Source organism: Culex quinquefasciatus, chromosome 3 (genome assembly GCF_015732765.1).
Source record: "Culex quinquefasciatus strain JHB chromosome 3, VPISU_Cqui_1.0_pri_paternal, whole genome shotgun sequence".
NCBI classification, from domain to species: Eukaryota; Metazoa; Arthropoda; class Insecta; order Diptera; family Culicidae; genus Culex; species Culex quinquefasciatus.
Genome location: NC_051863.1, coordinates 109,483,729 through 109,498,750, shown reverse-complemented (window position 1 = coordinate 109,498,750; position 15,022 = coordinate 109,483,729). Strand labels below are relative to the sequence as shown.

Genomic DNA, 15,022 nt, shown 5'->3' with positions numbered 1-15,022 from the left:
CAATTTTTTTGTGAAAATAGCCTTAGATGTTACAGAAAGACTCACGAAAAATGCAGGATGGTGCAACTAACCTAAAAAAATACAAAAATCATTTACTGAAACTGTTTTTTTTTTGAAAAGTGCTCTAAACGTCAAAATTTTCAAAAGCCGAATACGGGAATCGATTCTCCAGACAATTTTACATAAAAGTCTCCATATTGACCATTGTCCTAAGTCCAATCCTTGTGAAGTTACAGCGGCTTTAAAAATAAAAATGTTGAAAAAATAGGTTTTTTGATGGTTTTTGGCTTTTTCTATATGACGGACTTGATTTTTCAGTTTCGAAAATATTTTTACCGAAAAGCTCGTCCAATTTCCCATAAGTTTGTCTTTGACCACATTTCAATTGGATGGGCTTACAGATATAAGCTAATTTATTATCCAGGTTACTTAACTACACTGAAAAAATTTTATGTTTGAATTATGAGCAATGTAATTAGCTGATAAGGCAAAAATAGATGCCCGATGAAAATACATGCTGTTCCTCTATCTATGTATTGTAACTTGCACGTTATTCTCCATCCTGCCTGGCGCACCCTTCAAAAACCTGTGGTGAATAAACAGCCGTCAAAATTACGCCGGGCTGGTTTCTCACTTTCGTGGTTTCTTTCTCAACTCGTGCTGCTCACTGCTGGGAGCTCTAGCTAGTCTCTTGCAGCTTCAGACCGGTGTTGGTTTAGCTCTGCACATGTGTTCCGCGTGCCGCCGCAAATAAGCAGTGCGTTTGGAAGAAGAGTTGAAAATTTTCCGTGACTCCCCGTGTGTGAACCGTGTGACAATGTCGGCCAATTCGGTGCTGCTGGATTTCTCCCTGGACCCAACCCGGATCAGCGATGAGGTCTCCCGGAAGGACATCGTCAAGTTGTGCAAGGAACACCTGGAGAAGTACCTGGACACGCTCAAGATCACCTACGATATGTTGACCGAGGACGGTTACCTGTGCGTGCTGAGTTCCGGACCGATCATCACGACGATCCGGTTCTTCAATCAGGGCCTAATTACCATCAACATCGAGTACTACCGGGCCGAGTGCGAGGCGCCCAAAATCTCCTTCGAAGTATGAACTTGTTCTCTTTTCTAATTTTCTACATATTTTTTCGCTGACCTTTTCGTTTTTGGTTGCCACCCGGAGCGGGAATTCCGCGTTTTGAACAGTGTGCACTATTTGATGAATTCGAGTCGGCTTTCAAAAACAGTCCAAAATTTATGAGGTTCAGCCTGGGTGGAGGTTTTCACAGTCGGTTGTGAAAAATCGATAACGTTAAGGAAGGTGGTGGCAAATTTCGCCTGCCTCAGCAGCAGCAGTGCATAAATATATGTATCCATATAGGGCGGATACGACACTTTTACTTTGCGCCTTGCGCTCGGGTCGCGCGTTTCGAGATGTATAGTAAAGCTTACGTCTGTAAATCTATAACAGCTATGGTTAAAAATAATTATCACAGATACGCTAGCTGCGGCTTGCCGGCTTATTCAGCATAAAGCTTGGACGGTGCGGTAATAATTCATACAAAGTTAGTGTCGTCTGTCACATTAAGCCCTGACCGGACAAAATTGAGTTGCGCTCCATTCATTGATTCATATGTCAACTATTGTTGGGCTATAGAGCTACATGCCTGTACGTTAGGCAGTAAAAAAATAATAATAGATTAAGATGCCAAGAACAATGTCAGTCTCCTGGGTTCAAAATTTGAGTTTACGTAGATTTTTTAACACAATCTGGATGCTCCGATGCTCCGGAATCGGTCCCAGAGTGGCCAAAGTGGCAATTTTTTAGCATATAAACCTTCCTTGGACTTACACGAACACAACGCAACAAAAAGCGCCTCGTTCCGTGTTCAACTGATTCGCGTTCAAACAAAACCATCGAAATTTTTTTTATATATAGAGATAGATTTTCTGAACCTTTAAAAAATGTAATTAGAAATGATCACTTATGGTCACTATTTTAAAAAATCGAAAAACTGCACATATTTAGCTGAAATCCAACTTTCGGTGGCTATATCTTGAAAACGAGGCCCTTCATCAAAAAATCTGTCAAGTACTTTTCGATTGCAAATTCAATTTTACTTTAAAAAAACAGGCATTTTTCCGTGTACATATTTTTCTGGATACACCTCAACAATACCAACAACTTTGCCGAAGACACCAAAAATTGATCAGAAGATTCATTCTAAAGTTATTGATTTTCGAATATTTAATTATTTATGTACCATTTTTGTATAGACAGCTGCCAAAATTGTATGGCGTCTTGTATGGGCAAACCCACGACACAAAATAACTTCTTTGGTCATAAGGAAGGCGGCTCCAACAAAGTTTGAGCTTAATCAAAAAATACAAAAAATAAAGTTGGTCGAAATCGGCCGATTTCGTAGAGAATTGCTCATTTCTTACCCAAAGAATGGTTGCAAATCAAAAACTGTCAATGAAATGTCAATATCAAATATAAAAAAAAAACATTCATCTTAATCCAACATCCAACTTTTTTGTTTGCTTGAAAAGAGGATGGCAAAAAATCCAAAATTTAAAACAGTTTAATAAGAATTAAAGAATACATGCTTCATTTTAATACTGTGTGAAATTTTATAAAAGGCAAATTCTATAGATATACTTGTTAAGGTCCAAACGACAATTTATTTTGTCATTTTTAGTGCATCTCCAGCGCGGGTAGCAAACATCGAAGCAAATCAAATTTGCACCCGACGTCAACCCCACCGCGGTACCTGTCGCGGTAGCTCTCAGTTCTTCGGGATTTCACTTTGCTACCCGTTATTCTGCTGGTTTGCTACTGCGGCAAATGGAATGATGCACGGAAAATTGAATCATGCACGGAAAAAATTTAAATTGTTTTTTATGTAAAAAAATAAAAAAAAAATAAAAAGATTACAAAATTTACAAAAAATAAATAAAATTTAAAAATTTAAAAATCAAAAAAATCAATTAAAAAATTAAAGAAAAGAAAAAATAAAAAAAAATCAAAATTTAAAAACAAAATAAAAAAATAAAAAAAAACATTTAAAAATTCAAAAAAAATTAAAATTAAAAAAAATCAACCAATTTAAAAATAATCAAAAAAAAAATAAAAATTTAAAAACAATTTAAAAAATTTAAAAATATTTAAAAAAATTGGAAAAATAAAAAAAATTCAAAAAATTGAAAAAATAAATAAAATTTAAAAAATCAAACAAAAATTAAGCTATTTAAATTTAAAACATTACTTAATCCACCCTTAGGTGGCTGGTGCCTTCCGCGGGGGCAAATATGAGTTTTTATCATTTTTGCTCTCGTTTACCTTCAAAATCAATAATTATGTGTTGATTCATGCCTAGAAATGCTAAAAGTTTATTAAATTTTTAATCCTATTGAAAATTTCAAAGAATTTCATTTTTGAAAAAGTCGAAAGTTAAACCATTTGCTACCCGTTTTGATTCCCACCAAATTTGCTCTCGAGTTTGCCCCCGAGTCTCCTACCGCGCGTAGCAAAGCAGGTATCAAATTTGATCTCAAGTTCATCTGTAGAAGAAAAATATGTGTCGGTACCTGTCGGGTACTCATTTTCTGATACCCGACAAGTACCGGCAAGCCGGGGGCAAAGTTTTGAATGCAAAAAATTCATAAATTCAAAAATTCAAGAAATCATAAATTCAAAAACTCGAAAATTAAAAAAAATCAAAAATTCAAAAATTTAATAAATTAAAATTCGAACATTTTAAAATTCAAAAATACACAAATTCAAAAATGCGTTTAAATAGCTTTAAATAGCTTTTTTCAAAAATTCAAAAAGTCAAAAATTCAAAAAATATTAAATTCGAAAATTCAAAAATACAAAAATTGAAAAATACGAAAAAAATCAAAAATGCGTTTTAAAAGCTTAGTTTTCTTTTATCTTTTAAATATCTTGTTATTTTTCAATTTTTCAATCTTTTTATTTTTTTTTTTGTTTTTCAATTTTTCCAATTTTTTATATTTTTCATTGAAATTTTCTGATATTTTGATTTTTTTTAATTTCTTAAGATTTGTTTATTTTTTAAAATTTCTTTTTTTTTTTAAATTAGAATTTTTTTATTTTTATTTTTGGGATGTTTTTTTAATTTTTAAAAGCCTATTTAATTGTTTTTATTAATTTTTAATTTGTTTTTAATTTTTAATTTTTTTATTTTTTTAGATTTTTTTAAATTTTTAATTTTTTTTATTTTTTAGTTTTCTTTATTTTTTTTTAAATTGAATTTATTTTTTTTTATATTTTGTTAATTTTTTTTAGTTTTCTTTTAAATTTAGATTTTTTTTTATCTTGAAATTTTATTATTTTTTTTTTTCTTAATTTTTTTTTTCATTTTTTTTGTTTTTATTTTAATTTTGTAATTTTTTTATACATAAAGAAACAATTTAATTTTTTTCCGTGCAAGATTCTTGCGAATTTTTTTAAATGTTTTTTTTTTATTTTTCTAATTTTTTTTAAAATGTTTTGAATATTTTTAATTTTTTAGTTTTTTTCAATTTTATAAAAAAATTTCATTTTTAATTTTTTAATTATTTTTATTTTTATTTTTTTATATTTTTATTTTTTAAAATTTTTTCGAATTTTTGTTATTTTTTGTTTTTTTATTTTTAGTTTGCTTTAAATTTTTATTTTTTTAAGTTTTTTTAAATTTTGTAATTTTTTTTCATGTTTTTATACATAAAAAAACAATTTAATTTTTTTCCGTGCACAATTCAGTTTTCCGTGCATCATTCCATTTGCCACAGTAGCAAACCAGCAGAATACCGGGTAGCAAAGTGAAATCCCGAAAAACTGAGAGCAAATTTGCTACCGCGACAGGTACCGTGGTGGGGTTGACGTCGGGTGCAAATTTGATTTGCTTCGGTGTTTGCTACCCGCGCTGGAGATGCACTTACAGCTTAGGCCGTCGCAAATATTTTTATCACTGTATGTCCCTCGACTCTGGCAAAAGTCGGGGGCCGGGAGAGGGGGCCAAAAATTAAAAAAAAATATAAGCATTGAAATAACAAGCTACGGTATTTACATTTGAATGTAAAAGGCCAGTTGTTGTACAACAAAATAGTCAAATCCACAAAACCCCTTTTTTGCGTTACGTAATAAAAGAACTAGAGGTGGACAAAAAAAGAACGAGTTTTTGCCCAAAAACTACTAAGTGCATCTCCAGCGCTGGGTGCAAACATCGAAGCAAAGCTAATTTGCACCCGACGTCAACCCCATCGCGGTACCTGTCGCGGTAGCAAATTTGCTCTCAGTTCTTCGGGATTTCACTTTGCTACCCGGTATTCAGTCTGTTTGCTACCGCTTCAAATGGAATTATGCACGGAAAAATCGAATCAAGCACGGAAAAAATAAAAAATTAAAAAAATCAAAATTTCAAAAATTCAAAATCTCAAAAATTTCAAAAATTCTAAAATTTCTAAAATTTCAAAATTCAAAAATTCAAAATTTCAAAATTTCAAAATTTCAAAATTTCAAAATTTCAAAATTTCAAAATTACAAAATTTCAAAATTTCAAAATTTCAAAATTTCAAAATATCAAAATTTCAAAATTTCAAAATTTCAAAATTCAAAATTCAAAATTCAATTTGAATTTGAATTTTGAATTTTGAATTTTGAATTTTGAATTTTGAATTTTGAATTTTGAATTTTGAATTTTGAATTTTGAATTTTGAATTTTGAATTTTGAATTTTGAATTTTTGAATTTTTGAATTTTTGAATTTTTGAATTTTTGAATTTTTGAATTTTTGAATTTTTGAATTTTTGATATTTTGAATTTTTGAATTTTTGAATTTTTGATTTGTTTAGAATTTTTAAATTTTTAAATTTTTGAATTTTTGAATTTTTGATTTGTTTTGAATTTTTGAATTTTTGATATTTTGAATTTTTGAATTTTTGAATTTTTGAATTTTTGATTTGTTTAGAATTTTTAAATTTTTGAATTTTTGAATTTTTGATTTGTTTTGAATTTTTGAATTTTTGATTTGTTTTGAATTTTTGAATTTTTGATTTTTTTTGAATTTTTTTGAATTTTTGAATTTTTGAATCATACATCATACATATCATAAAGAGAGCAGACATATAAAAAGCATTCAAAACTTTGCCCCCCGGCTTGAGGGTACTTGTCGGGTATCAGAAAATGAGTACCCGACAGGTACCGACACATATTTTTCTTCTACAGATGAACTTGAGATCAAATTTGATACCTGCTTTGCTACGCGCGGTGGGAGACTCGGGGGCAAACTCGAGAGCAAATTTGGTGGGAATCAAATCGGGTAGCAAATAGTTAAACTTTCGACATTTTCGAAAAATGAAATTCTTTGAAATTTTCAATAGGTTTAAAAAGTTTAATAAACTTTTAGCATTTCTAGGCATGAATCAACACATAATTATTGATTTTGAAGGTAAACGAGAGCAAAAAATGATAAAAACCCATATTTGCCCCCCGCGGTGGGCTTGTTTCGGTGGCAAATTTGCTACCCTAGCGGTGGGGATGACGGAGTTTTTTTCAAGGTGGCAAATTTGATCTCGGTATTCATGAGCCGGGTGCAAATTTGATTTGCACCCCAGCGCTGGAGATGCCCTAAATAACCATATCCTAACTCCTCTTGCTTTAACTCTTGATTTAACTTTGGCATTTATATACTTTTTTATTAAATAAGAATGTAGACAAGAGTTCACAGTACATTTTTCATAAAAATTTATTAATTTTATTAGAAATAGGCGCAATTTTGTAAAATTAATAGCATGTTCTCCAAAACTCAATATTTAAGTTTGGGTGCTTTTCATTTCATTTTATTAGGTTGCTTTAACAATTACATAGGTTCAGTTGTTATCTTGAGCTAAGATATGGACCACCTTTCAACAGTTGATTTGTTCAAAATGGGGAGAGAGTTTACTGGTACAAAGAAGAACGAATTGGACAGAGAAGGAAAAAAATTGCAAAAATAACCTTCGAATTTGGGGCATTTCAAATCCAATTATTCGAAAATTTAGATCTATGATTTTAAAGCGAATTTTCTCGTTTTAAGCTTTTTTTTTAAAGTAATGTCTAATAAAGTCTAATAAAAAACATAAAAAATCACAAAATTTTTGAAAAAAGAGCGAAAGAACCGTTCAAAAGAGCGGCTCATTTTAAAGAGCGAGCGAGAATAAGCGGCTCCTTAAAAAGAGCGGTTTTGCCCACCTCTAAAAAGAACGCTTCCTTATTCATCTTCCATTCACCAGGCTGAACCAAGAAAAAGTTTGAATTTAAATAAATCCCGTTTTATATTACAATATTTTCTATACAAATTGGTGTTTAATAATGTTTTGTTCCGCTGTCGGTTTTAGCAAATAAAATCGCTTGAAAATAACTTGCGCCTTAAGCTGGAGGCGAAACGTTCCAAGCACCTTCCACCGATAAAAAGAGGCAGTAACGTTGATGTTTACCTAACGAGCTCAGGTTAGAAACAAATTCCACCACGAAAACAAACCACAAAAAACCTTTGTCTTTGTTCTCTTATCAAATTTTGTTTGATTTTATTAAAACTGTTATCACCGACTCTCTCATCACCTGCAATGATTTTTGTTTTATCCACATCATCAACCACCCTTGCTAGGTTTAGAAATTTATTTGATTTGTATGATATGAGCCGGTACCACATAACAGATATGAGCTAAATTTGGTACAACAAGCATGCACTAATCGATTAAAATTGCTTTTAAACAAGAAATTGATAACTTTAAAAGCTCATGTAAAAGTGGCAAAAGCCTTAGCCTGATTTAACATTTTGTTTTTTTTTTTAAATTCACTTGAACGTTTTCGTAGTATTTGGATTAGTTGCACTGTGCGGGGTCTAACAGGTAACTTGCTATAATACTCTTTTTTACCTTTTCGATTAAAAATTATATTAATTTCCACCACCACACTAATCATCCAGGAGTGGATCTAGCATAAAGTTTGCGTTTGAATCTAACCACAAAGTATATTGGCCAACTAACAGTTTTTAGCAGAGTAATGCAAATCTCTTGACTCGCCTCAGATTTTCGTTTTGAAAAAAAAAACAACTTGAGCTCACCGACCCTAGATCCGCGCCTGCCTCTTTTCCGTTGGAAGGTCTTCGTTGGCCTTCGCATACCTTCAACGATAATTGGAAGAACCAGCTAAAAAAAACTAATCAAAACCAAGTTGGTGTTCAGCAGCGATTTCCGTATGGCTGCTAAACATCCGGTGCCCTCCACCCCAACCTGGACTACTAAAACAAAATCCATCTTTGACATTGTTTTTTTGTACATTTTTTTTCTATTCCATCTCGATTTTTCCACACTTCCCGTTGTTTTCTATTTCGACACACCTACCCACAAAAAAAACACCAAATGTCGTGTTGGTGACCCGTGGACCCCGAACAAACCTGCCTTCCCTTTCGACCAACCGACCTGCAGCAAACACGTGAGCTCGAGAATAGCCTGGTTCAGAACCTTAAGCTGAACCACGGTCAGTCGTTGCCGGCACTGCAACGTGGCCCGGTTACCAAATACTTCCCGACCGCAGGTAAGTGCGCATCTCCGGATCCGGATTTTCTAACACCATCCATTCTTCTTTCTTTTTTTTTTTTTGCGGTCCAGTGTACCCTTTTCCAACAACTCTTGTTTTTCGCTGCCGGACAGGCTTCTAGTATCCCCGATGGGAACTGTTCACTAATGAAGACTTTTTTGCTTTTTGGCAGACGAACGCGTCATTGAGTACGACATTGATAAGGTGCTGTACGACAAGCGGTCCGACTTCCAGAAGATCCAGATTGTCCACTCCAAGAGTCTGGGCAACATGCTCGTGCTGGATGAGTTGCAAAGTAAGGACCAAAATCACAATTTCTCGTATGGGGTCTGTTGTGGTGGCTTTTCTGAAAGTTTAGAACAAGTAAGAAAGCCTTGACCAAATTGGACGCTTCTAGTTGCAAAAGATCCAGGGTTGTCTATATTGTTTAGCTGTTTGAAGGGGAATTCCGGATCGGATCAGAGATATTCCGGTGCTCCAATACAACAACAAATTATAAAACTAAAAATTACAATCTGTTCTTTAAATTGTATGTCATACTGAACGTAGACATTTTGACTGACCAAATGTTAATAACAGGGCGAAGAGGGCTTAAAATATTATGGACGGTCCCAAAGGCACAACTACACTTATGCTTCAATTCCGCACAGATATTGCAGAGGCCGATCTGATCTACACCGAAACGTTGATGCGTCGCGGCGTAGAAAACTACAAGGGCAAGGAGATTTGCATCCTCGGCGGTGGCGACGGAGCCCTTCTCTACGAGCTGCTCAAGGAGGAACCCAAGCACGTGGTCATGCTGGAGATCGACGAGCTGGTCATGCAGGCCTGCAACAAGTACATGAACTCGATCTGCGGCGACGTGCTGGAGAGACGCAAGGCCGATGACTTTGAGATCATCGTGGGCGACTGCATGGTCTACCTGAACAAGTACATGAAGGAGGGTCGCCAGTTTGACTACGTTTTTGGCGATCTGACCGACATTCCGATTTCGGACACCCCGACGGGGGAGATTTGGGACTTTATTCGGACCATTCTGGAGGCGTCGTTCAAGGTGCTCAAGCCGGACGGACGGTTCATGACTCACGTGAGTACTGTTTTAATCGATTCATGAAGCGCTTCATGCAACAAATCTTTCTGTATCGACAGGGTAACGGCGTCAGCTGCCCGGAATCGCTCCAAATGTACGAGGAACAGCTCGGCAAGCTAACGCCGGCGGTCACCTACACCAAGTGTACCGCCTTCGTTCCGTCCTTCATGGAGGAGTGGGTATTCTATCAAGTACAGCGCGGAAGTGGAGCCGCTGCCAGCGTTTGACTTCGTCACGACGATAAACCAATTGTTGCCCCGCAGATCGCCGACGTAGAACCGATGCGCTGCTGGTGCAGCACGTGGCCAGCAGCCGTCGTAGCCAAGATACTTTCCCTTCTTCCAATCTCGATGTTGACAGCACTTTTAAATGAACGCATTTTTCTATCTGGCACCAAACAACTGCTCAAAATTCAAAGTCGCATGCACGTTTTATAGTAGGAAATTAACCACGGCACCGCTACTTTACCCAAAGTCATCGATTAGCTAGTTTGTAAACTTTGTTTTCCCAGTTCCTTTTGTTATGATTGTTTCCTCTCGAAACCACTACCTCGTGAAGCAACTATTCGGATACTTTTTTAAAAGAAATTATTTCACATCAGCCGAAACAAAGCACAACAACTAGTTTTAGTTACAGACCAACAACAGCTCAGCTTAAGCCATCAAATAGTTCCTTTAGTTTATGTTTTTATGGTTTCACATATTAACATCGCTTCGATACATCCACGCGTGATGTACTTAAGTCAGGCCAGGCACAGTGAGTTTCAGAAGTATTCTCAGTTGGGATATTAAAGTTCTGTGTCGCGCGTCCGTTTAGCACAAAAGACAGCAACTTAGTGTGTACAAGCTAGGAAAAAAGAAAAGAAAATACTAGTAACAGCTCGTGTCTCGTGGTGTTTGAGAGCTGGTTTATCTCTAATACTTAATTAAAATACAATTTTCAACCCATCCTAACAAACAATGTGTTTTGATTGTTTTGAGTAGAAATATCACCTAAGCCTGATTTTAAACAGACACATTTCCACCGCTAAACCATTCCACAGTGGGCTAAATGGGACTGAAAATTATAAATATGCAAAAATATCCGGGAAATCCGGGATGGTTTTATCGACCGCACGAAACGGCAAAGGGTCAATTCTGCCCCAATCTTCCATTTACAGGCAGGCAGGCAGGAGGCATCATGTGACCATCCGAGATGCACTTAACTTAAGTGAAAATGTCCCAAGAATCCAGTAAAAATCAGTCGCTATTCTACACTCAGCCAGAGCGGTCGCATTTGCGCTCGTGAACTGTTCGCTTTCTTCTGTGAGACGGTTGCGGCCCAAGGTCGTTCATTGTTCTAGTGCCAAACAAAATGAAAACTTTTCGCCAGAACTCCTGGTTTTTGACTTTAATGTCATGCCAGCGGTTCCCGAATTGGGGAAAATCCAGAACTTTCTGCAGCAGCAAGTCAAACTGGACATGTCGTCGGTGCGTAACCTGCAGGTGAACGTGTCGAGGAATCAGGTCATCATCGAGACAACAACGCCAGAACAAGCTTTCCGCATCGCTAGGGACCGCAATTCAAAGCACTTCATTGTGCATGAGAAGAAGCGGTTCCTAATTCCGATCTACGTGGAGGATGGCACTATCGAGGTTAAAGTCCACGATTTGCCACCTCGAATGCCAAATCATCTCATCGAGGATCAACTACAACAATACGGGAGATAACTTCAATCCACAACGAGGTATGGCGCGACTTCTTCCCGGTATCCCGAACGGGGTGAGGGTCGTGCGGATGAAAATCAAAAGCCGATACCGTCATTCGTCAAGATTGAGGCCCTCAATTTGAGGGTCTATCGGCGTACATTGTTCATAAAGAGCAAATTAAGACGTGTCGCTATTGTTCCCAAAAACTACATGCGGGGCAAAAATGCACAGTCGCATCAAAACACATGGACAGCAACAGAACCAGATCAGATGAAGAAGACGAAGACGACACCGTGAAAACAACAGAACCAGAAAAGAAGATTGACAACGATAACGCACCCGATTTATCGTTTCAAGATAGACACGAAAACGAACTACAAACACCATACACCGCAATCAACAGCAGCAACGAAAACGAAAATCCACTTCAAATAACGAAAGAACCATGCTTTGTTTATGCAGATACAAAAAACTGCTACAACTTGTTGGAAAAGAAGAAGAAGTTAAGAAGATTAAACCTGGCCCAAAAATGTATTAACAAGAAGCCAAATAAATAATTTTAAGCAAAAAAAAAAAGAATCCAGTAAAAATAACCACTTGCACCGCAAAAATCATCTAGACCCCATTTTACCTCAATTCCACTATAAAAGCATGTTTGGAAGATTCCAAATGTTAGGTCTGGTTTAAAAAAATCTGAAAATACCTTTATCGAAAGGATCAGGCAATTTTACAGCTATAACTATTTGCACTAGATAGTTTGAAATAGCAGCATTTTCAGCATTGTTTTCAGCATTAAAGCAGCCTGGCCTACTGCGTTGCTTCAACCGCAGAGAGGATTATGTGAACGGATCACATTTCACACAATCTACAGGGGAGGAAGGATGCGTGGACATTAGGGTGGTCCAAATCTGGGCTTTCTCGGGGCTACCCCCTGAAATCAAAGATTGATCCATCACTAGGCTAAGCTCCAAATTTGAGCTCATTCAATCGCTTGAAGTTTGTATGGGAAAAATCGTCAAAATGTATGGAGAAAAGCAACTGTTACAGTTTTTAGCCTGTGGAGGGCGCAATAGACGTCCAATCTTCATCAAATGTAAGACGTTCATTAATTTAGAACAAATTTCCCAAAAACACAAATTTTTTAGGAATTTTTGTTGAAATTTTGAAATTAAATTTATCTTTTTTCAACTTTTTTATAATAATTACATTTTTTTACATACTAAGTGGTATAACTGAACGCTCTTCATCTTTGTTGTATTTTTCGTTTTCTTATTAACTGATCACATTTATTTTATTTACTTTAAATTGTTTTTCTTTTCAATGCAATAATGTAAAACCATTTTTAATTTCAAAATTTTAAAAATTTCAGCAAAAAATCCTAAAAATATGGTGTCTTCGGGAAAGTTGTTCAAAATTCAATGAAGAATCTATATTTGAGAATTGATAGAGATTGGACGACTATTGCGCCCTCCACAGGTAAAAAAACTGACACAGTTGCTTTTTCCATACATTTTGACGAGTTTTCCCATACAAACTTCAAGCGATTAGAGGAAGGGGTTCCCGTGGTCAGAATGAGTTCAAATTTGGAATTTTGCCTAGTGATGGGTCAATCTTTGATTGCAGGGGGTAGCCCCGAGAAAGCCCGGATTTGGACCACTCTAGTGGACATACCGTTCTAAACGCTCCGAAAACGGTCATGGGGACAAGAAAGCGAGACAATATTGCACTCTTGGTGATCCAGGTAAAATACCTGTATTGGTGGTTTGTGGACATGGATGCGAGTGAGCAAAAAAAAAAAGGTGCGAATTCTACAATCAATTCTACAAAAATCAAAACACAAAAACAGTTTTCCGAATATTTTCGAAAATAAATTAAATCTTTAAATTTGTTTAAAAGTTTTGAGATCTTACTTATAAACTTTTAAACAAATTTAAAGATTTTTTTAATTTTTGAAAATATATTTGTTTTAAATCGGAAAACTGTTTTTGTGTTAAAATCAACGTGGCTATTGTAGAATTCGCACTTGCTAAGTCATCTTCCATCGGATGAGGAAGTAAAATGTCGGTCCCGGCCTTGGTTGTTAGGCCGTTAAATCATTCCAGGTGTAGGAGTCGTCTCCATGCCATAAGTACAAACAACACACCAAACCAAGCCTACTCCGGTGGAATCGCTGGCGGCGGTTGGACTCGCAATCCGAAGGTCGTCAGTTCAAACACTGGGGTGGAAGGTTCCTTGGAGTAGAAAGAGGTTTGGGTGCTCTCCCCATTCAAGCCTTCGGACTCCTAGGTTCGAGCAGAAACTTGCAATAGAGACCACAAAAGACCCGGGGGTCGTTAATGCGGGTGATTTGTTTTGATTGAAGTAATCTGGAGAGCAAAATTTCAAATAAACAGCAGCGGTAACGAAAGCAAGTCAGAGAGGGTGAAGAAAAGACCCAAGAAATCGTTCCCTATCCTTTGTTCTGCTGTTCGTAAAGCTGTTTCTTGACCCCTTTCCTTGGAAAGTGCGTACTGGCCCTATGTTTCGAAAAAAAAAAACAATTTGAAAAAGAAATCCATATTGTATTTCTCTATAGCTCCCTAAAACATATAAAATGCGTTTATTTGGAAATTGTTTTTTTGCGAAGAAATGTTAATCGAAAAATTGAAAAAAAACACCTGTACCTATTATGTTTTCTTATAAGCCTCATCAATACCTAAAAAAACAAATCGGTCAGAAAATTCCTCACAAAAGATACAGATATTCGAAAATTTATGTACCATTTTTTTAGTTGACAGCTGTCAAAATTGTATGGAAGCTTGTTTGGGTGAATTAATGACAGAAAATAGATTTGGTCATAGGAAGGCCCTTACAAAGTTACAAATTTTTTAAATCAATACCAGCATTTTAAATGGGTGTAATATTCAATGTTTGGCCCTTTTAAAATGTTAGAAAAACTGCAAATATTTCGCTATAATCAAACTTTCGGTGGCTATATCTTGAAAACGGAGTCCTTTATCAAAAAATCTGTAAAGTACTTTTCGATTTCAAATTCATTTTTGCATTAAAAAATAATGTCAAATTTGTTTTTGCATAAAACTTCGATTTTTTCCAAAAATCACTATTTTTTTCAAAAATTCATAACTCGGCGGCAGATTTTTTGACCATGTTTCTCTATGGCTCAAAAGTTGCGGATTTTTATCCCCTAAAACATATAAAAAAATCTCGAAAATCAAAAAAATAGGATTTTGGGAAATTGAGTTTTAGTGAAAAAAGTTGATTAAAAACCTGCAAAAAAAATTCCGTGTACCTATTTTTTCTCAAAAGTCCTCAACAATACCTACAACTTTGCCGAAGACACCAAATGGATCAGAAAATTCACTCAAAAGTTACAGCTGTTTGAATATTTACATACCATTTTTGTATGGACAGCTGCAAAAAATGTATGGAGACTTGTAAGGGTGAACCAATGACACAAAATAGCATATTTGGTCATAGGGAAGGCCCCCACACTGTGGTAATGCTACAGGCATAACCATCATGACGAAAAACTTAATTTTTTTATGGTTATTAATATTTGAGTTTCTTGGTCAATAACGAAAGAGATATTTCTTATAAGGTCTATTTATTTCTGCTCAAAGATTGTCTCATGTTATTTTGACGTTGGATAACGGGGCCTATCCCCCCACCG

The 15,022-nt window shown here is 35.5% G+C and overlaps 1 protein-coding gene across 2 annotated transcripts; it reads left to right on the top strand.

Moving 5' to 3' along the window:
- Positions 1-640: 640 nt before the first annotated feature.
- Positions 641-10,621, top strand: LOC6033483 (spermine synthase). Of its 2 annotated transcripts, none has more exons than XM_038259058.1 (5): positions 641-1,096; positions 7,371-7,482; positions 8,747-8,869; positions 9,225-9,661; positions 9,724-10,621. In XM_038259058.1, the coding sequence occupies exons 1-5, from the start codon at positions 818-820 to the stop codon at positions 9,889-9,891; spliced, it is 1,119 nt and encodes a 372-aa protein (XP_038114986.1). In that variant the 5' UTR covers positions 641-817; the 3' UTR covers positions 9,892-10,621. The 2 variants fall into 2 exon arrangements, with proteins under 2 accessions (XP_038114986.1, XP_001843925.2); XM_001843873.2 differs by lacking the exon at positions 7,371-7,482 and adding an exon at positions 8,463-8,571 and having other exon boundaries at positions 645-1,096.
- The last annotated feature ends 4,401 nt before the right edge of the window (positions 10,622-15,022 follow it).